We start from the raw sequence: 21,289 nt of genomic DNA, 5'->3' as shown, positions 1-21,289 counted from the left end.
ATATCATCCCTAAGCTTGTATTATAGCAGCAAATGCCAGTATCTCTTGCACATATAGAGTTATTCTGTTTAGCTTAGGGTTTATAATTCCTGTAAGCAAGTTTTAAAAAATCCTTTCCCCTGCCAATCCTCGCACACACCCCACAAATCATCACACAAGTATTGATTTATGAAGCATATACTGTGCATCCAAAGGCTTTAAAAGGATTTAAACACTTTACAGCAATTTCTAAACAAGTTTTAAAAAATACTAAAGAACAAGCCCATATTAGTTTGGCTTATCTAAAGGCAGAGAAGTAAGCAGTAGCTGAAGGTTAATCATTAGAGTGAAAAAACAGGGTTTCATACTACAAATAGCTTTAACAGGCATCAAAATCATGGGTGGAGCCTGGCTGGCAATCCAGACCTCATCCCCCAGCCCGCCATCCCACTGTGGGGCTAGAGCACACAACATCTACTTGCCTGGGGGGTCAGCAGCCCCCAACCCAAAAAGGTTCCTCACACCAATCTAAATGCTTGTGCTTCTAACCAGTTTGAAATGTACAAATCAGAAAGCCTCCCACTGAACTATTAACACTTACAGAAGAAACAACTGCTGTCAAGCCAAAAGATATGGAATTGAGCTTTAAATTAAGAATCAAGATAAAATAGCTATTCAAGACCTTTATGGTAATAAAAAATATGTATTGGAAGGTAGTTAATGATCCAACTCTTTTTAAAATTTATTTCAACCATTCTTGAAAAATGTGGGTGCAACAGAAATGGTTATAGTTACCTAACATCTTACAACTACTGTCTAAAAATAAAAGGAAGGAACAAGTGAGAACAAAATGGAATACACCATCATTTTCCCCAGATCTGAAGTCTTGTTCTTACATGTCTTATCTGCAAACTAAATTACTTGTATCTCATTAGATATGTCAAATATCAGACACTGAATGGCACACAATGTTCACAATCTCTGAAACTGGCAGGTCATGGGAAAATATTCAGAAAAATAGTTTAGTGGAATTTAAAGAAGGACATATATGAGAATATGAACCAGCAAATAGTCAATGCAAAAATGCATTTACCCGATACTTAACATCCTTAGTTGGGGAAGGGAGGGCTCAGAAAAAAAAATTGAGAAGCTCTGCTCTAAAACAGAGATGGGGAACTTACAGCCTACAGCACATCCCTGTGGCTCGTGCCACTTCCTGCGGCTTCCGTTGGCTGGGGACGGAGAACCATAGCCAGTGGGAGCAATTGAGGGCCATGCCTGCAGATGGTCAATGTCAGCAAAATGTCTAGCAGCATGCCAATGGATTACTCTGATGGGCCAAGTTGGCCAGCAAGCTGTAGTTTGCCCACGACAGCACTAGAGGGAGACTGTTCTAAATTACTATAGATAATTCTCTCCCAGGTGTTTAGCTGATGGTTCTTGCTCATATGCTCAGGGTCTAACTGGTTGCATATTGGGAGGTGAGAAAGAATTATTCCCCAGGTCACATAGGAACATACCCTCAGAGGGAAACAGGGAGTTCACTTTCCTCTGTAATATGGGACAAAGGTCACTTGCTGGTTTGAACTAGAGTAAATTGTAGATTCTCTATAACTAAATTCTTTAAATCTAGATTTGAGGGCTTCAGAAACTCAATCAGAGTTTAAAGGTCCACTACAGGAATAGATGGGAGAGGAGGTGTGCAGAAGGTCAAACTAGATGATCATAATGATCTCTCTCTATCACTAAAGTGTCTGAGTATATTCCATTTCAATAAGGAGGGGGAGGAGGTGGAAAGGCTGTACTGTCCACAAACACAAATCATAGTAAGTGAACATGCAAATACTGAAAACTATATCCAGTGTATACAACTGTAACCATTAGTAAGTTGATATTTACAAGCAGCTAGCACACCCTGATACAGAGTGCAAGCACACATCCAAGAAGTGTAGATCTCTGAAAGCAATACTGGAGTATATTCTTACCAGCAAACTGTAAAACTGCTTGATCAAAACAGAGACTACTCTCAGCAGGCGCATGCAAATAGGAAAATATGGTTTTTCTACTGGCGCAGGTGAAGATGATGTGCTGGAACCCTGTCTGAACTTGATATTTGGGGAGAACAGCTTGATCACAAGAGGGCAAACCCTCTCTTTAAGAAGGAAACTAAATTCTTGATGCTGTAAAGAAAAAAATTTAACAATGAGTTTTGTAAATTAAAACAGTAATCAATTCTAGGATTTAACAGTAAACTTTCTTCGGTAGGTATCAGTACCTAAGCCAATAACCATAGCCATTTTTATTGAATTAATCCAGTAGTTAAGAAAAAGGAAATTAAAATATTGGAGATGGTGTTACCTGGAATAGGGATGTCAATGTGTAGACCACTACACAACTAATAAGCCTGAGCTTATCAGTTAATCCTGTTGACTACATGAATTCCCGCCACCCTCTCCCCCATCTCCCCTCCACCCCCCCCAACCGGCAGCAATGTGGGAGAGGCAGGAGTGAATGCCTACAGGGAGCAGACTTTAAGCAGCTCCCCATGAACACCAGATCTGCCTGTCTCCCCCACCCCTATACTGCTGCCTCTGATAGAGACAGCAGCACAGAAGGTGAGGGGGACAGGCAGGAGCGAATACATGCAGGAAGCCAGCTGCACAGGCTGTTGGTCATGCCTCTTGGGACTATCGAATAGTCATAACCACTAAAATTTTATGTGGTTACACGACTGTTCAATTACATGCTATCTAACATCCCTAACCTGGAAAGATGTCAGTGATTAATCTTTGTCCAACTCTTGAGAATCATTTAATTTGATTGGAAAAAAAATATTCACTCTATTTAGAATATGCTCTTAGTACTATGAATATATACGTGACCAAATTCAGAAGTGATACAGAAGGCCCCCAATTTGCGACACGATTGGTTTCTGGTGAAGCGTCGAAAGTAGGGGGCATTGTAACTTGAACCCTCATTGGTAGGCACTGTGTGCTATCTTAAATGCAGGCCAAGGACATAAGTCGGGGGTTTTCAGCCTCTTCCGCACTTACAAAAATGGTTGTAAGTGCGAGGTCGGAACTCGGGCGGTCGCAAGTCGGGGGCCGCCTGTATAAATGTTGGTGTAAATTATTTACTGAGGGAATAGAAAGGAGGCATGCAGCAAGGAAACTATGTTCAAACAGCATATGTTGCTTTTCATGCTACATTCCTTCTCCCTGCTTTTTATAAATTAAACTAATCTACCAGTACATGACTTATATACCTTGCTACTGAATGGGTTACTGAAAAGTAAAAGTTGAACGTTTCCATGCACCAAAGTCATGCAAATTGAAAATTCTTGTTTCCACAATGTTGAGCAAGTTATTCAGAGGTAGCAAGGGAAAGGGATGAAGAGTCAGTGCTGGGGGCAGCCGGCTTAAAAGCCGGTTCCCCCCCAGCACTGTCTCCGTGGTGAGCAGGGGAGGCAGAGGCAGAGTGGGAACCAGGCATGAGCTGGGAATCAGCTGATCAGTTGATTCCCAGCTCATGCCCAATCTTAGACGCCCCATGCTTCTGCTTTTTAAATGTATTAACAGCTGCCGACAGAAATGCAGGGGAAAGGAGAGAGAGCCAGGTATCAGCTGTGACAGCTTGCGCCGGGTTGCCACTGCTGCACACCAGCCTTTTAAATGCATTAAGAGCCTTCTGCTTTTTAAACGTACTAAGAGCCAGCAGGCTCTTTATACATTTAAAAAGCAGAGGCACAGCATCTGAGACTGGGCGCGAACCGGAAATCAACTGATTCTCGGCTCGCACCTGGCCCCCGCTCCGTCTGCCTCTTCTGCCCCCTACAGAGACGATGCTGGGGGGAAAATCGCCTTTTAAGCAGACTCCCCCCAGTGCTGACTCCTGTTCCCCAACTCTTGCTACCTCTGAATAAATGCCAACTCTTAATACATTTAAAAGACAGAGACGCTGAGGCTCCCGTGCTTATCAACTAATCGATTTGTTGAAGTAAATTCCATCAACTAGTCGATTAGTTGATTAAATTTAACACCCCTAGTTCTGCAGCAATAGCTTCTAAAAATACATAAATAATGCATAAGGACAAAAAAATGTGCCACACACACCTTGACAGGAAATTTAAGAAGAGACCAATGGTTTATACAGAATCACACGTTGCATGTATTTACATATAAACAATCACAAATATATATACTGCCAAATGAACAAAAACAGAGATGTGTGTGTGACACTCAAAAAGAAAAAAGGGCAACAATTGTACCTTTCAGGTCAAGAAAAATAAAAATGCCAATATGCACAAACTAAATATCACAGCCACTTTCAAAAGGTTCTCAGATCATCAGTTTGTTTTACTAAAAATCTGACGTAAGAATTTGTTAATTCTAACTTTTAGAAAATATATTTAATAGGAGAGTTATGCCCAGTGGAAAGGATATTCCTACAAAAATTAAGCATTCCTTCCTGGCCCTCTTTTGAAGGAAGAACTTACTTGTAAAAACACTTGAGGGAAATCATTGAGAACTGACTCAAGAAGTTCAAGGCCAAACGTCCGGGTCATTTCCGTCATACCCACCAGCCAGTAAGGCGCATCAGCATTAACCAACTGGCAAAGATCCTGAGAAACACAAACAAATATATCACATAAGAAAGATCTCTTCCTTCTCGGTAATTAATTATTTTCCAGCCTAAAATTAACTTTTCCCCTTACATATATAAACACATCTGAACCCCGTCAAGCGTGATACTCCTCCTGCTGTGGGGTCACTCCAGAAAAATCGACGCAAGGTGTCGACTTCAGCTACGCAATTCATGTAGCTGCAGTTGTTCATCTTGCATCAATTTTCTTCTCCAGTACAGACTTAGCCTTAGCCTTAGTAAGCATATGTACTTGGAGTCATTAGTATAAGCCAGTTTCACACATCTCATTTCAGTAGTCTTCCCCAATATTCATCCTATCTTCAGTTTCCCATCTCTAATATGGAACAGAATACCTTATTGATTATGATAACCTTAAAAAAAGATTGAAAACTCTAGGTTGTAATAATGAGCATGATGTCCATATGTGATTTCTAAAAGGTATACTTTTATCAAAAAGATGACTTGGATGCACACACAAAAATTCAAAACAAAATATTTTAAAAGAAGGTATGTGTAAGTATAATGGACAAATGTAATGGATTAATAGGAGGACTGTCTAGCAATTAAAAATTGTGATTAATCACAATTAATAATCACTATAAAAATGATAGAATGCAACTTTATTTTTGAATGTTTTGCACATTTTAAAATATACTGATTTTTATTACAACATCAAATACAAAATGTACAGTGCCATATAATTACAAATATTTGAACAGTAAAATAAAATAAATAATTCCTCCATTATGAGTACCATAAAAATCATTAAAAAAGGACAGAGAATATCTTATTCCCTGTATAAATCCATGGTATGCCCACATCTTAAATACTGCATATAGATGTGGTCACCTCATTTAAAAAAAAAAAGATTTTTAGCATTGGAAAAACTTCAGAAAAGAGCAACAAAAATGATTATTGGTTTGGAATGGTTGCCATGTGAAGAGAGAGTAGAGAGAAGGAGACTTTTCAGCTTAGAAAAACTAGACTAAGGGGGATGCAATAGAGGTCTATAAAATTACGACTGGTGTGGAGAAAGTGAATAAGTTATTTGCTTGTTTCCATAATAAGAAACAAGAATTGGGGTCATCAAAGCCAGTTCCCCTCAACATCGTCTCCGCAGGGGGAAGGAGAGGTAGAGCCACAGCAGGAAATGGCAAGAACGGGGACTGAAGCAATCTTTACTCACACCGCTTCTGCTGTGATTCTGCTTTTGAAATGTACAAGAATCCAGAGGGGGTCTTGTACATTTCAAAGGCTCAGGCACAACAGGGAACACAGGGCCAGCAGGGTCCCACGCTCCCTGCAGGGCTTTCTTTTGAAATGTAGAAGAGCCCACCCGGGGCTCTTGTACATTTCAAAGGGTCAAGCGCCACATGGAGCACAGGGTCAGCAGGAGAGTACCCCGTTAGTCCCACACGCCCTGCAGGATTTCCTTTTAAAATGGACAAGAGCTCTACTGGGGCTCTTGTATATTTCAAAGGGTCAAGCGCCACAAGGAGCACAGGGCCAGCAGAGGACTGGCCCCATGCTCCCTTCGTGGCTTCTACTTTTGAAGTGTACAAGAGCCCCACTGGAGTTCTTGCTCATTTCAAAGTCTCAGGCACCACAGGGATTGCAGGGCAAGTCCCCTGCTAGTCCCTGCACTTCCTGTGGGGCTTTCGCTTTTGAACTGTAGCAAGAGTCCAGCATGGCTCTTACTACAATTCAAAAGTGGAGGCACCCTTATAGAATAATCGAATAGTCGATGGAAATCCCGTCGACTATTCAATGTATTAACTAATCTAAATTTAACAACCCTAAAAATAAATAGATAAATTCATGGAGAATAGGTCCATCAATGCTTATTAGCCAGATGTGTGGGATAGTTTCCCTAGCCTCTGTTTGTCAGAGGCTGGGAATGGGAGTCAGAGGTGGGATCACTTGTGGATTACATATTCTGTTCATTCCCTCTGAGGCACCTTGTATTGACCACTGTGAGAAGACAGGATTGTTGGGATTAATTTGAGTGCTGCTATGTGCTAATATGGACAGTGCAATCCAACTTCCATTTTGAATACTCAGGTCCATTTTACCATCTATGAACTATTGGGACTGTTCGAGGCAAAGGAACTGGTATGGCCTCAATTTTCCCGCCAGAAGAATGCTGCACTCAGTACTAAAAGTTGCACACGTCACTTACAGTCATTTGCCCATGGCACTAAACATCCGCACCCAGCACTAACTGTTTGCACTCTGCACCATCTAATGTGCACACAGCACAATCCTCCTTTTCCCGCCAAGGACTTTTTAAAAGGAGGTCCTGCCCTAAGGCTCGGGTTGCTTCTTTCTCAGTTGCTGCTTCGTTGGACTCAAGGATGGTGAGATTCTCAGGCCTCTGTGATATCTTTCAGCGTAGACAGTAGTGAAGGCTCAGTTACTGCATGTTGGAGTGTCAATTAGAGACTGAGCATCCTCACCATCATAGCTGGAAACACTTCAGCTGTCTGGGTTCCCAAGTTGTGGTGAATGCCCAAGCATCGGTGAAACTAAAAGCAAGAGTGGTTATTTGCGGACATTTCGGACTACTGTGGTGAAGGCCCAGGCCCTTCCGGAACTGCTCCGTTATAATACCACCTAGAATCTTTGAGGGACCACTCGGTGTTCGTCCCCAATGGCTATAACTAGCCCTAGAGTTGAAGGTCTGAGCAACCTACCCGAATCCTGTCTGGTTCCTCCACTGTACCACCTACCAATTGTAAAGTTTTTTACCTTTTCGGGTTTTCTGTACTATCTTCTATTTCTTCGTGGGTGTGGATTGGCTGTGTGACAAAAAGTGTCAGGGGTTGTCGTTTATGTTGTTAACTGCTGTGTTTATTCAAATTTATAATATAATTGAGTTTAAATTTATTCTGGACTCTGGCGGTGTCATTCTTACCGGTGATTATATACGGGAGTGCCAGGCCGAACCAAACCTCCGTGCAGAGACACTCAAAATCATAGTCAGCCCAAAGTATTCAGTTGCTTACCTGGGTCTCTGGGGTAACAGGATACTGGGCTAGATGGACCTTTGGTCTGACCCAATATGGCCATTCTTATTTTCTTAAACACTTTATCATGAAAATTGAACTTACAAATGTAGAATTATGTACAAAAAAACTGCATTCAAAAATAAAATGGGTAAAACTTTAGAGCCTTCAAGTCCATTCAGTTCTAGTTCATGTACAGCCAACCATTCAAAAAAATCTGTTTACATTTGAAGGAGATGCCACTTGTTTACACATCACCTGAAGCAAGAACCAGTATTCACATGACACTGTAGACTATGTCACAAGACATGAATATTTAGCTCACCTCACATTCAAATAAGTCCTTTCATGCCTCAACCACTATTCCAGAGCATGTGCATATGCTGATGTGTTCTGCTCCATAATGATCCAAAGCAGTACAAACTGACTCATGTTCACGTTCACCTAATGAGTCAGAGTCTCAGAGGCGTAGCCATGTCTGTCTGAATCTGCAAAAGCACCAAGGAGTCTTGTGGCAATTTAGAGACTAACAGATTTTTAGGGCATAAGCTTTTGTGGGTAAAACCCATTTCATCAGATGAACTTGAGCAAAAGTTACAGAAGCAGGAGTGTATATATAAGGGAGAAATTGTTTGTGTTAACAAAGATAATGAAGTCAGGATGGTCATTCAAGCATTTGATGTGGAGATATGAATATCCAGAGAGGGGAAAATTGCTTTTGTAATATGTTAACCAGTCGAGATCCTTATTCAATCCTAAATTGATAGTGCTGAATTTGCAAATTAATTCCAATTCAGATGTCTCCCTTTATAACTGGTTTTTGAAATTCTTTTGCAGAAGGATGGCTAGTTTCAAATCCAGTACTGAATATCCAGAATGGTTTACGTGTTCCCCTACAGGTTTGTGTGTGCTACCATGAGTTTTACCCATAAAACCTTATGCCCTAATAAAGCCTAATAAAGTCTCTCAGATGCCACAGGACTCCTTATGGCTAATGAGTCAGATGTCATCAACAGAAGATTGGTTTTCTTTGTTATAGGTTCAGGTTCTGTAGTTTCTGCATCAGAGTGCGGCTCTATTAAGACTTCTGAAAGCATGCTCCACACCTCATATCTCTCAGATTTTAGAAGGCACCTCTGATTCACAAACCTTAGGTCAAGCGCTTTATCTATCTGTAGACATCTCACATTGAAACTGTGTTTTGTCAAATCTGCAGTGAAAATGTTCTTAAAACGAAAAGCGTGCTGGGTCATCATCTGAGACTGTTATAACGTGAAATATATGGCAGAATGTGGATAGAACAGAGCAGGAAGCAACCAATTCTCCCCCAAGGAGTTCAGTCACAAATTTGATTAATGCATTTTATTTTTAAATACATCATCAGCATGGAAGTATGTCCTCTAGCATGATGGTGTTTAGCATATCTAACATGTAAATACATTGCAATGCTGGCTACAAAAGTGCCATGTGAATGCCTGTTCTCACTTTCAAGTGATGCTGTAAATAAGAAGCAGGTAGCATTACCCCCATAAATGTAAACAAGATTGTTTGACAGAACAAGACGACAGACTAAATGCACTTCTAGGAGCTCAAGCTTTTCATTGTTTTTTTTTTTTTTTTGTGTGAGCGTAGTTATGTAACAAAAAAAGTTATATTTGTAAGCTGCGCTTTCATGTTAAAGATATTGCACTATAGTACATGTATAAGATGATTTAAATATTTTACAATGCAAATATTTGTACTCAAAATAATATAAAGTGAGTACAAAGTATACAGTGCTCTATATTGTAATTGAAGTCACTATAATTGAAAATACCATAAAAATATTTAATAAATTTCAATTGGGATTCTATTGCTTGCTTATCAGTGCAATTGATACTGCAATTAATTGTTTTAATCACAATTATTTTTTGAGTAAATTGCATGAGTTGTCTGTGATTACGCAACATCCCTAATTAACAGACTATCAAACTGAAGAAAGAAAATAAGACACTATATGAGTAAAATCCTTTTGGTCACACAAGTGCTCCATTACTATAATCTCTTCAACAATTTAGTTTATGCAATGAATAATTATCAAATATCTGCATTTTACTAATACAATATTCACATTGCAATGTGCCTTTATATTCTGTTTGTAAGCACAACCCACATCTCTACTATCAAACAACAAAAATTAAAACTTCAGTTATGAAACTTCATCTGCTTTTCAGAAACAAAAACAACTGTTCAGAACTGCAGTGTTATTAAGTACGAATCCTACAAAATATCTACCAATACCTGAAAAAGCATATACGCATCTTTAGCACATGGTTTTAGAGTACTGACAGATCTTCTGTTACTGTTTCCTGGAACTGGAATTGGCTGATCAGTAACACCTGTGTTCAAAAAAAAAGTTTGTGAACAAAAGATGTTTAAAATTAAGTATCTATGCCTATAAAAAGTGGCACAAAGAGTAAACTGCTCTACGAACATCTCTTTTAAAGTTTCAAAAATACAGGTCAGAATTTTATTAATTTTATTAATGATTTGTAATAATGGGTGATATTCCATGCTGTGAAAAACAGAATTTATAGCCCAGAAGAGGAGGAGAAATGGTAACTTTAAGTCACTTTTGTGCTCACCCAATTCTGGCTGTTTTGGGGCCTTCCAACATAAGAGTTTAACTTGTCCCTATCTACCTATAAATCACAGAACTATTCAATCTCCACAGTTCTACATGCTACAATCTTGTCCCAACAGGGCCATCCTACCTTCAATCCTTACTTTAAGGCAAACCCCAGTCCTAAGGCTGTTTTCTGTTCTCTTCACTGGGGAAATTCCCTCCAGGCTTTTAGAACTCTACAGCATTCTGGCCTGTTTATGCAGTAAAAAGGGACTGGAAAGGGGCTGAGGAAATTATCATGAATAAGAATACTACATTGTACTAGACTACATAAAAAAGTGCATCTTATGCAACAAAATTGAATGAGTTATGCCTGAGATAATCTGATTTTTGCAGAATATAGGAACTTTGTGTTCAATATATTGATATATTTCAGAATCTGACCAAGATAATCATTCTTGTGTTTTAAATATAGCTCTTGAAAACAGGTTAAAATACTTCTACCTTTGTATCGTTCATCTTCAGAAACCACTCTCTCAAAAACAACAGTAACTACTTGTCGCACTGTAGCTGCAGCAGTATTATTTGTGATGTTATCTTTCGTGAAATGAAGTCGAAAGCAAAGGACAATTGCCTGCCATAAACAATTTCCAGTTAATATAATATGTCTTCTTTAGTTATACCTAATAAGGTTAATAACAGTTTTTCTCTAATAATTTATCAGGATACCCTAGAGGGGACATTTTTATTTAATCTTTTATACGTCTGAAAAGCTCAACTAAACTTTGATAAAAAAAAATTCTGGATTTTACTGTGGAAAGTGTATTTTCATTGTTCCCATGACCTCATGGAAATTAGACATAGTAATAATTAAATTCTGATTTAGAGATATGCCTATGAAAACTATAATAAATTTACAGGCAATTCAAATACAATAAGTGATCATGTAAAATACAATTTAATACTTATTCCGTTAAAATAACTATGTTAAGATAACATTAAGGTTATATTGTTAGTCACTTAGGTCAGGAAACTCCAAAGTTAAAGAGGTGTACACAACCTTAACTCTGCTCACTCTTGTATTAGTACATGGACTAACTATAGGATCACATTTATCTATGGCAAGTAATTACTTTCCCCTATGGTTTGTATTTTAATGCTACTACCACACTATATGGTAACAAGTTGTTTCCTCTTCAAATTTATAATACCTCAAACAGTAATAATTATAACAATTCATAAGAAGTTTCTCACAAACACAGCCTGAAGTATATTAATAATGCATATTTTAATAGCTTCTTGGTTTACTATGTATTTCATGTAGAAATTTGCTCATTTGTATTTGGATGACACATTTTCTCCTGAAATAATTTATTTTATAAATTAAATTATTTTGTTTTTGCACTTCAACCACGATGACACTACAACGTGTTGAGTTGCACAAATATTTAAATATTTATTTAGCTTTCACTTTCTGTAAATGACTGACTGAGTCTCTTTACACAGCACAAAACAAATTCCTATGTGAAGTAAGGACGTTAAGGACTAGTCGACTATCGGATAAGCAAATGCTTATCGGATAGTCAATCAACTAGTCAATTCCCCACCACACCCTCTTTGCTGCCTCTGTCAGACAGAGACAGCAAAGGGGGGGCAGGGGAAAGGGGAAGGATACTTCAAAGTGGCAGCGCCGCACAGCTGAGCTGGGGAACAGCTATGCAGTGCTGCCACTTTGAAGCCCCAAGATGGTGTTTCAAAGGGCAGCTGCCGCACAGTTGATCCACAGCTCAGCTGTACGGTGCTGCCCCTTTAAAACGCCGAAGCGCTGTAGAGCCCAGGGTCAGCTGCTGAGTTCCCAGCTGATTCCGGGCTCCATAATGCTCCCCCTTTGAAACATGGATGAAAAAAGTTAGAGGGAACATTGCTTACAACCACTTAAATGAGACTTTTTGTTAGGGATGTAAGCTAGTAGTCAAGTACTTGCCTACCCGATAAGGCTAAGCTTATTGAGTAGTTGAGTCAAGTACTGAAGTACTCACTTCCCCCCTCCTCTGCTGCCTCTGTATGAGAGGCAGCAAAGGGGGAGGAACAGGAGATGATGCTGGGGGGAGCTGGCTTAAAAGCCAGTTCCTCCTAACACCATCTCCGCAGTGCCTCCTGCCTCTCCTCTCGCTGCCTCTATCAAGTGTCAAGTCCCCGTGACTGAGCCTTCCCAGAGTTGAATTGTTCTCAGTGTCCTCAATGCTACTCTGCTGTGAGCTATAACCCCAACTCTGTCCTTTTGCTGGGGAGACAAGACCTTCCGGCTCAGCAAAAGAGGGTGGTGGAGCATCCCATTAGGCATGTAGGCAGGATCACTGGTATGATTAGCCCATCAAGTGACAGTCTCAAGGGGATTTCTGTGATCCAAACTGTCACATGAACTAAATAATGTTAAGATACCTGTTAATTAGAAAAAATGGTAATATTGCAGAAATCAAAGAAAAATAGTGTAAATAGACCAAATCAGCAAGCAGACACCATGCAAGTCTCATCCATCTTTGAGATTAACAACACATCAAACACTAACCATGCTCAACACAACCTCATTCACCCTTTTAAGCCTGAGTGACGCTCAGTATTTGTTCAAAAGTATGCACGTAAGTGGACTAAGGAGTCAAAGGAGTAAAAAAATATCTATCGTGCACATGCAACATGATTACCAAACATTCTTAACTAGGTCACACAAAAATGACTTTTCTTCAGAAAAAGCCTATGCCATACTTTGTGGAGACACCAAATTGCAATTTTCAGATTTCAGTCACTGGCCTTCTAAGGTATTATTTTAAAACAAAAATACAATAATGTTTGAAAACATAAAATTCAGACAGAAAAAGCAGCAAGACCTGGCTCTCTGGCTCCTAGCAGACCCGGAGAACATTTTGGAAGCAATCATTAGGCAGGTGGCTGATTTTACCAAATCCCAAGCCTTCCACAATGCCCAATATCAATTTGAAACATACATCATACCTGTTTGGGAATTCTGAGAAGTTAAATACAATTAACTTAGCTACTAGCTTGCTGATATGCAGGGAAGGGGCCTGGTCATACCATGTGACAAATTAGGGCCAACAAACTCTGGCAAAAAACTGAGGGAGGCAATGACCCAATATGGCCCTCCCACCCAATCATGTTGCCTCTGACTGCAGATACATTTTTTTGTTATAAAATTAACACACCAATTTAATTTCAGCTTGTGAAAAATAAAGAATGTCTTACTATTATGTTCCTGATAGAATTCCTTAAGAGAAGAATTTTTTAGATGTTTTATCTTCCCTACCAATGATGCTGCTTCTGCTCAAAACACCATCGCTGACAAAGAGATAATAATTTAGGGATAAAGCCCATTTCATAACGCTCATTTTATAAAAACTGAATCTCAAGTTCCACAAGGAAAGACACGCATTAGGGATGTTAAATGTCAGTTAACTGACTATGAATAGTCAATTAGCCTTATGAATTCTTATCAGTTACTCAACTATTCTATAGTCCCCAGAGGTGGGCCAACAGCCAGCACGCTCCAGCCTCACTCCCTGTATCAGAGGCATCAGGCCGAGGTGTCAGGCAGGAGTTGATCCGCAAGGGGAGCCAGTTTAAAAAACAGCTCCCCTTGTAGAGCAGCTGCCTGTATCCCTGCGCTGCTACCTCTGATACAGAGGCAGCAGTGCAGGGTGATAGCAGCCCCTGCCTGGAAGGGGGCTGAGCTCCCGGACCCAGCATGAACTGGAACTGAGCTGGGCTGCCTGCCCGTCTCGCTCCTAATACACTTTAAATGCAGAGCCATAGTGGGGATAGGTCCCAGACCTGGCATAAGCCAGGACTGAGCCGGGCTGCAGGACAGCCTGCTAAAAAAATTACTGGCAAGGCAGGAAAATGCATGTAGTCTATAGCATTAACGTTTGAGCTTTTGCTTATTGGTTAATCGACTACACTATTACATTCCTAACATGGATGTGGGGGTTAGACATGAGAAAAGGAACTCCTAAAGCCTGCTATCTTTTGTCTGTCTTACTTCTTCAGCACAGAATGAAAAAACTACAAAAGCAATAACCGAGAAAAGAAAAACTAAGTAATATTAGACATACTGATGTTAAGTGAGGCCAGAATGGCATGCCTCACAAAGAGAGCTATTAGTAAATTTTCCCCAAAGGCTGGTTCAGAACCATTTTTCTTTTTAAGAATAGGAGAAAGATTCAATATAAGGTATTCCTGCAGAGATTGCTATGCTTGTCACTTAACGTCAACTAAAAAAACCCAACATTCATATATTTAGTGAAGACACTAAGGGCACACTTTATCTCTAACAGTATTGACTCTCTCGTAATAGGACTGGTTTGGAATTACATTGAATGTTACTGTTTTAGGGGAATATGGATCATGCCAGATTTCCCCATTGTTCTTGCTGAAAATGACAAATGACATTGTGCTATGTTAATTAAAAAAACAAGAGGCCCAGCTATTAAAAGTAGAGTTTATCTGTGTAACTCTGAAATTTGCTTGCCCATATTTGCTGTACTTTAGGACATACATAAGGTTGTGAAGTACCAAGAATAAAAGTCTACCTGAGTAGTTTCTGTTCGTATAACTATACTGTCGCTTTCAACAATGGCTTCTTTACCCTCAACATAGATCATCATTTTTAAAATGTCTGTCTGGAAAAAATGAAATGGCAAAAGAGTTCTGAAAAGATCTTTGAGGTAACTTTGGTGAAGTTATTACCTTAAGAATGGAAAATCATATTTTTCACTTTCTCTCTACATAAAAAAGTATTGATAAATATCTGAATGACTATGATCACCCTTGCTTTGCATCAGTATCGGTCACTAGCATTACAGATATTAAAGGATAAGAGAGTTTTATATTTCAATAATCTCCTAAAACTGACGAAACACTTGATGATTCCCATTATCTGTGGTAGGCTAACTAAAACCTTCTGCACTTTAGCAGGAAACCTTTTAAATTATCATCTAGGAAATTAACTTGTTACAGGCAGCCAAAGTAAAGTTTCTACTGTATTTTTAAGCTATAAATTGTTAGCCATCTGATATCAGTATCAGGTGGCAGACACCTTTTCCCATAGGAAACAAACTGTTCCATGTAAACTTCTTACATGAACTGTTTAATCTTTTACAAGATGGAAAGACTGTATGTTGCTACAGATTTTTATATTACTAACTCTGTTTCTTGCAAGTATGGTGGATTAAAGTTTCTATCTGTTCAAACTTTGGAAGATTTTACCCAAGGAGCAGAGTTCAGTTTTAGTCAGTCTGCTAGATTTCTTAAGAACAAGATAAATATTTCAATGTTACAGATATTTTAGTGAGATCGCTCCTGTAAGAGTTATATGCAAACTAAATTAAATCAACTAAAAGGTTAAATATATAAACTCTGAAGATAAAAAACACTGAATGATATGTATCACATTTTGACTGCTTATAAGGAAAACCTTCAACAAGGGATTATCAAAGAAATCAACAACATAGACTTGAAAGACAACACTCAACTTCAAATCTCATCAATTAAAAAAAAGCCTAAAAACGGCTTCCAGTATTACATTTTCTCAAGTCACCATGCCAACACTGAAACTTCTCCTTTAATATCTTGATCAGTTGGGTTGGCTTATTATTGGACCTCCCTGGTCTGGCACTCTCTGATCTCACTGGGAGGGTTTTTGCTGGATGAAGGGAGGTCAGACCTGTCCCCGTTACCAGCTCTCCCAGCCCTAGACTGGCCACCCATCTCCTCACTGGCTCTCTCCCATCCCACTCCACCAGCAGCCCTGCTGCCCTGCCAGTCTTCTCCCAATTCCTTACTAAGCTGGGTTGCCCAGCTCCCAGCACACCGGGCTCCCAACCCTGCTGCTTATGAGCCTGACTATCAAGACAACACACATGCCAAAACTACATCCCAGGGTTTGTCGTCAACATTAATAATTTAAATAGTCAAGTCCAAGAAAGTACCTACTATTTAGCCACCCTGATCCTGAATGATTCTCTGCTCTGTTTATACCATTTATTCAATTTTCTGTTGCCTTAATGAGCTAACTTGCCACAGAGGCTGCAGTCACGCGAGGCCCTTGATAATGCTCCTTTGTTCCCTCATGTGTACATCTGGACTATAATCATGCAAACCTATAAAACAAACATTAATGGAATGGGGAAAAGAAAGCTCCTAAACAAAAAATAACCCAGACAGCTTTTAAGGCACTCAACCACAGTCACTCTATCCACGTACAAAATGCTTTCAAATGCACAAATATACACTGAAAAACAAATGAAAATGTTTCTCTAATCTTCAGTTACATTAATCTTAGATATCAGAGGGGTAGCCATGTTAGTCTGAATCTGCAAAAGCGGCAAGGAGTCCTGTGGCACCTTATAGACTAACTGAAATAAGCTTTCGTGGGCAAAGACCCACTTCGTCAGATGCATGTAGTGGAAATTTCCAGAGGCAGGTATAAATATGCAGGCCAGAATCAGGCTGGAGATGACGAGGTGGATCCAATCAAGGAGGATGAGGCCCACTTCTAGTAGCTGATCTGGAGGTGTGAATTCCAAGAGAGGAGAAGCTGCTTTTGTAGTTAGCAAGCCATTCACAGTCTTTCCAGAGTTGATTGTGTCAAACTTGAAGATGAACTGTAGCTCAGCGGTTTCTCTTTGAAGTCTGGTCCTGAAGTTTTTTTGCTGCAGGATGGCTACCATTAGATCTGCAATTGTGTGTCCAGGAAGACTGAAGTGTTCCCCTACAGGTTTTTGTATGTTGCCGTTCCTAATATCTGATTTGTGTCCACAGATTCTTCAGTTAGTCTATAAGGTGCCACAGGACTCCTCGCCGATTAATCTTAGATATTACCTGTAACAACAGACAAAAATGCATTATACAGAAGCATGAATTTTAAGTTGTTTTAAACTCGTATATTGGACACAGACAATCCGGGAAACTAATTCCATAAAATTGGGGAAAGGAAAGAATGAAGAAAAATGAGCTATGACTGCTCCAAGCTCCAGAATATGGAGGGAGAAAAACCTATTGAGAGTCTATGGGTTAAGTTTAGAGGCAGGAGCAACAGGGGTGATGTTGTGGTTGGTGTATGCTGGGGCCACCAGATCAGGTGGATGAAGTAGATGAGGCTTTCTTCAGACAACTAAGAGAAGTTTCCAAATCACATGCCCTGGTTCTCATGGGGGACTTTCATCACCCTGACATCTCTTGGGAGACCAATACAGCAGTACAGAGACAATCCAGAAAGCTTTTGGAGAATGTTGGGGATAACATCCTGGTACAAGTGCTGAAGGGACTGAGAAGGGGCCATGCACAGCTTGACCTGCTGCTCACAAATAGGGAGGAACTAGTAGGGGAAGTAGATGTGGGTGGCAACCTGGGAAGCAGTGATCATGAGATGGTAAGATTTCAGAATTCTGAACAAAGGAAGAAAGGAGAGCAGCAAAATACATTCTGGATTTTTGTTGTTTAAAAAGCTTCCCAGTTAGGGTATGTCTACACTACCACCCTAGTTTGAACTAGGGTGGTTAATGTAGGCAACTGAAGTTGCAAATGAAGCCCGGGATTTAAATATCCCGGGCTTCATTTGCATCTTGCCGGGCGCCGCCATTTTTAAAGAAGTTCAGACTCCGTGCCCGCGGCTAAACGCGGCACGGAGTAGGTAGTTCGAATTAGGCTTTCTAATTCGAACTACCGCTACTCCTCGTTCCACGAATTAGAAAGCCTAATTCAAACTACCTACTCCGTGCCACGTATAGCCGCGGGCACGGAGTCTGAACTACCGGGGCTTTAAAAATGGCAGCGCCCGGCAAGATGCAAATGAAGCCCGGGATATTTAAATCCCGGGCTTCATTTGCAACTTTGGTTGCCTACATTAACCACCTTAGTTTGAACTAGGGTGGTAGTGTAGACATACTCTTATGTAGTCTACAGTAGACTCCTACTACAGCACACACTTGTCTTTTTACCCCTTTAATCCTTATCAAGAGATTTTCAATAAGTCTGTCTCCTATTTCCATCTGAATCTTAGTGCAAGTGTATTCATCTTTGATATATAATGACACCTTATCCCTTTTTTTGCTCTGCATGTCCTTCTGACTTTCTTACCTGTAAGATTTCTTGAACAGATTTTTGGCATCACACAAGAACTGTGGATTGACAATTAGTTTCAAGAAGACTGATCGTATACCAAGCGATGGAAGAAACATGTCAGGAAAATGGGAGGTGACTATATCAGAAAGTATATTTTGTACAATGAGATTTGAAATGGCTATGGAAAGTGGGTTTCCCCTTTATGGTGGTATCACAATGTATGCAAAAACGGTATGAAATTAATGTTGAACAATGTGGCTGGTATGAGCATGAAGAATTCCATTCAATCTGGAGGATACATCTGGCACTGGGAACAGCTCAACATGAAGTGGCTTGGTGGCAGAGGATGGAAGCAAAGATAGAAAAAACAAAGCAATCTTTAACTCCAACTCAGACAAAACATGAATGTGCGAAACTTCTAACAAGCTCTGTTGCTTTTAAATTGGGCATGCCAGCCTTAAGCAGATTCATCAGGCATCTGACCATACTTTTTAGACCATGACCCAGTGGGGATCAATACCACAGTTAGCTGAGAAAGCTGTACCCTTCTACACTGATATTCCTGTCATGTGTATTATCCCACCTATTTTCTATGATGCCAACTATATCACAGTTGTGTTTAATCACTAGGATTTCTAGTTTCTCCTGTTTATACCTCCTATAGTATTTGGGATCAATACAATCCACAACATGCCTTTCAAAATGCATAGGTCCTGCACAAGCCTATCACCACTTGTGGTGTACCTCATCCAGTGTGCTAACTGACCCAGTAACAACTCTGTGGATGAAACAAGATGAGCACTCTGTTGTGGAATGAACTCACACAGAAAAATGAAAACAGACAAAAATGCTCTATCACATGTGGATAAACACTTTTCACAAACCAACCATTATGTCTCTAACCTCCCAGTCCTCATTTTCAAAGGCAAGTTGAACACCACCTTCAAAATATCAGTCTAGGAGCTTATATTCATATTGTTATTAGATACTAAAAATCATGGATTTAACAGAAACACTGGATTTATGCTTCATTATAATAAATGTATAATCTGCTAACCTTTTTTTGGTCCCATTACTGTAAAACTGCTACTTGTCCGCTTCACCATGAAGGGACTCTTGTAACATATGGTAATTCCTGATCCATTCTATCCTTCTATTTAGCTGTGACAGCCTGAGTACAGGCAGTCCCCGGGTTACATACAAGATAGGGACTGTAGGTTTGTTCTTAAGTTGAATCTGTATGTAAGTCAGAAATGGCGTCCAGATTCAGCCGCTGCTGAAACTGACCGCCAGTTCTGACTTACATACAGAATCAACTTAAGAACCCCATGCGTCCCCAAGTCAGCTGCTGCTGAAACTGATCAGCAGCTGATTCCAGGAAGCCCGGGGCAGAGCAACTCTGCCTCGGGCTTCCTGTAGTCAGCGCTGGTCAGTTTCAGCAGCGGCTAAATCAGGACGCCTGGGGCAGAGCAGCTGGGGTGCTGCTGGGTTGGTCCAGTAGCGCCCAGAGCGGCGCTGCAGGACCAACCGGCAGCGCCCCAGCTGCTCTGCCACAGGCGTCCGGAGAAAAGCCTAGTCTGCTGAGGGGCGGGGGGGGAGGGGCGTACTAGCTGCGCCCCCACCCCCACCCCAGCAGACCAGGAAGACGCGGGCGGCGGACCGAGACGCACCACGGTCCCTCCGCCTGGGTCCTCCGCGGCTTTGCCCCCAGTCTCCCTGGTCTGCTGGAGACCAGCAGACCAGGGAGACAGGGAGCAAACCCTCTGAGGACGCCGGCAGCGGGACAGCCGCGGGGCGTCTGGGCTGTCCCGCTGCCGGCTTTCCTTGCGGCTTTGCAAAGCCTCGGGGAAGCCGGCAGCGGAGCAGCCCAGGCAGCCTGGGCTGCCTCGCTGCCCGAGCCCCTTCGCGGCTTTGCAAAGCCGCGGGGAAGCCGGCAGCGGAGCAGCCCAGGCGCGCCTGGGTTGCCCCGCTGCCCGAGCCCACCCGCGGCTTTGCAAAGCCTGGGGAAGCCGGCAGCGGAGCAGCCCAGGCGCGCTTGGGCTGCCTCTCTGCCCGAGCCCCCCCGCGGCTTTGCAAAGCCTGGGGAAGCCGGCAGCGGAGCAGCCCAGGCGCGCCTGGGCTGCCTCGCTGCCCGAGCCCCCCCGCGGCTTTGCAAAGCGGCTTTCCTCAATTCAGACACGTGTACATACCAGCTCCATTATGAAAATTCTGCCATCTTCTATTCTTCTGAACTTTGCCACTGATGTTATAATTACCAATGAAAAGTAACTGAGAGTAGACCATGCTTACTGGGTTAAGGCAAATCCCAAATTTCCCAATATTGCTTTTGTTAAAATATTCTCTCTTTTGCCTTACAAGGTTTCAAATATTAAAATAAATACTTAATTACTTAATAGTCTTATTTTATAACATGTAGGATATTTAAAATATGCAACAAAATATTTAAAATATGTAACAGGCTCACGCAGTGTTTCAAAGAGGCAGCACCCCACGGAGTCCAAGCTCAGCGAGGGTGTCCTCAGCTGACCACGGGCTCCACATGGCACTGCCGCTTTGAACTACCCTTTCCTTTCCCCCCCTCTTGCTGCCTCCTTCTGATAGCAAAGGTGAGGGGAGTGACTAGTCAACAAGCTTGTGACTAGTCACTGAGGGTACGTCTAGACAACAGGCTTTTGTCGACAGAAGTTTTGTTCACAGATACTATTGACAAAGCTTCTGTCAACAAAGAGCGTCTAGACCAGTGGTCCTCAACCTTTAGAGGCTGCCGGGCGGGCCAGCTCCGGCACACAAATGGCCCCATGGGCGCCATGTTCGGGACCACTGGTCTAGACTACATCCAGTTCTGTCGACAAAACAAGCCACTTTGTCGACATGACAGTGGAGATGCAAAGGATAATGTAATGTAATAACACCTTCTGTCGAC

General features: G+C 41.2%; 1 protein-coding gene across 6 annotated transcripts in view; it reads right to left on the bottom strand.

Annotated features, from left to right (window-relative positions):
- MON2 (MON2 regulator of endosome-to-Golgi trafficking) overlaps positions 1-21,289 on the bottom strand; it is a 166,470-nt gene that overhangs the window by 120,046 nt on the left and 25,135 nt on the right. For all 6 annotated transcript variants that reach the window (XM_075930840.1, XM_075930828.1, XM_075930836.1 and 3 more), the window contains 4 exons: positions 10,738-10,867; positions 9,909-10,006; positions 4,475-4,600; positions 1,965-2,159 (listed from right to left, as the gene is read on the bottom strand). In XM_075930840.1, coding sequence (XP_075786955.1) covers positions 1,965-2,159; positions 4,475-4,600; positions 9,909-10,006; positions 10,738-10,867 — 549 coding nt within the window. The remainder of the gene's footprint in view (positions 1-1,964; positions 2,160-4,474; positions 4,601-9,908; positions 10,007-10,737; positions 10,868-21,289) is intronic.

The sequence above is a fragment of the Pelodiscus sinensis genome, chromosome 1 (genome assembly GCF_049634645.1).
Source record: "Pelodiscus sinensis isolate JC-2024 chromosome 1, ASM4963464v1, whole genome shotgun sequence".
In the NCBI taxonomy this organism is placed as follows: Eukaryota; Metazoa; Chordata; order Testudines; family Trionychidae; genus Pelodiscus; species Pelodiscus sinensis.
This window is presented reverse-complemented; position numbering and strand designations above follow the sequence as displayed.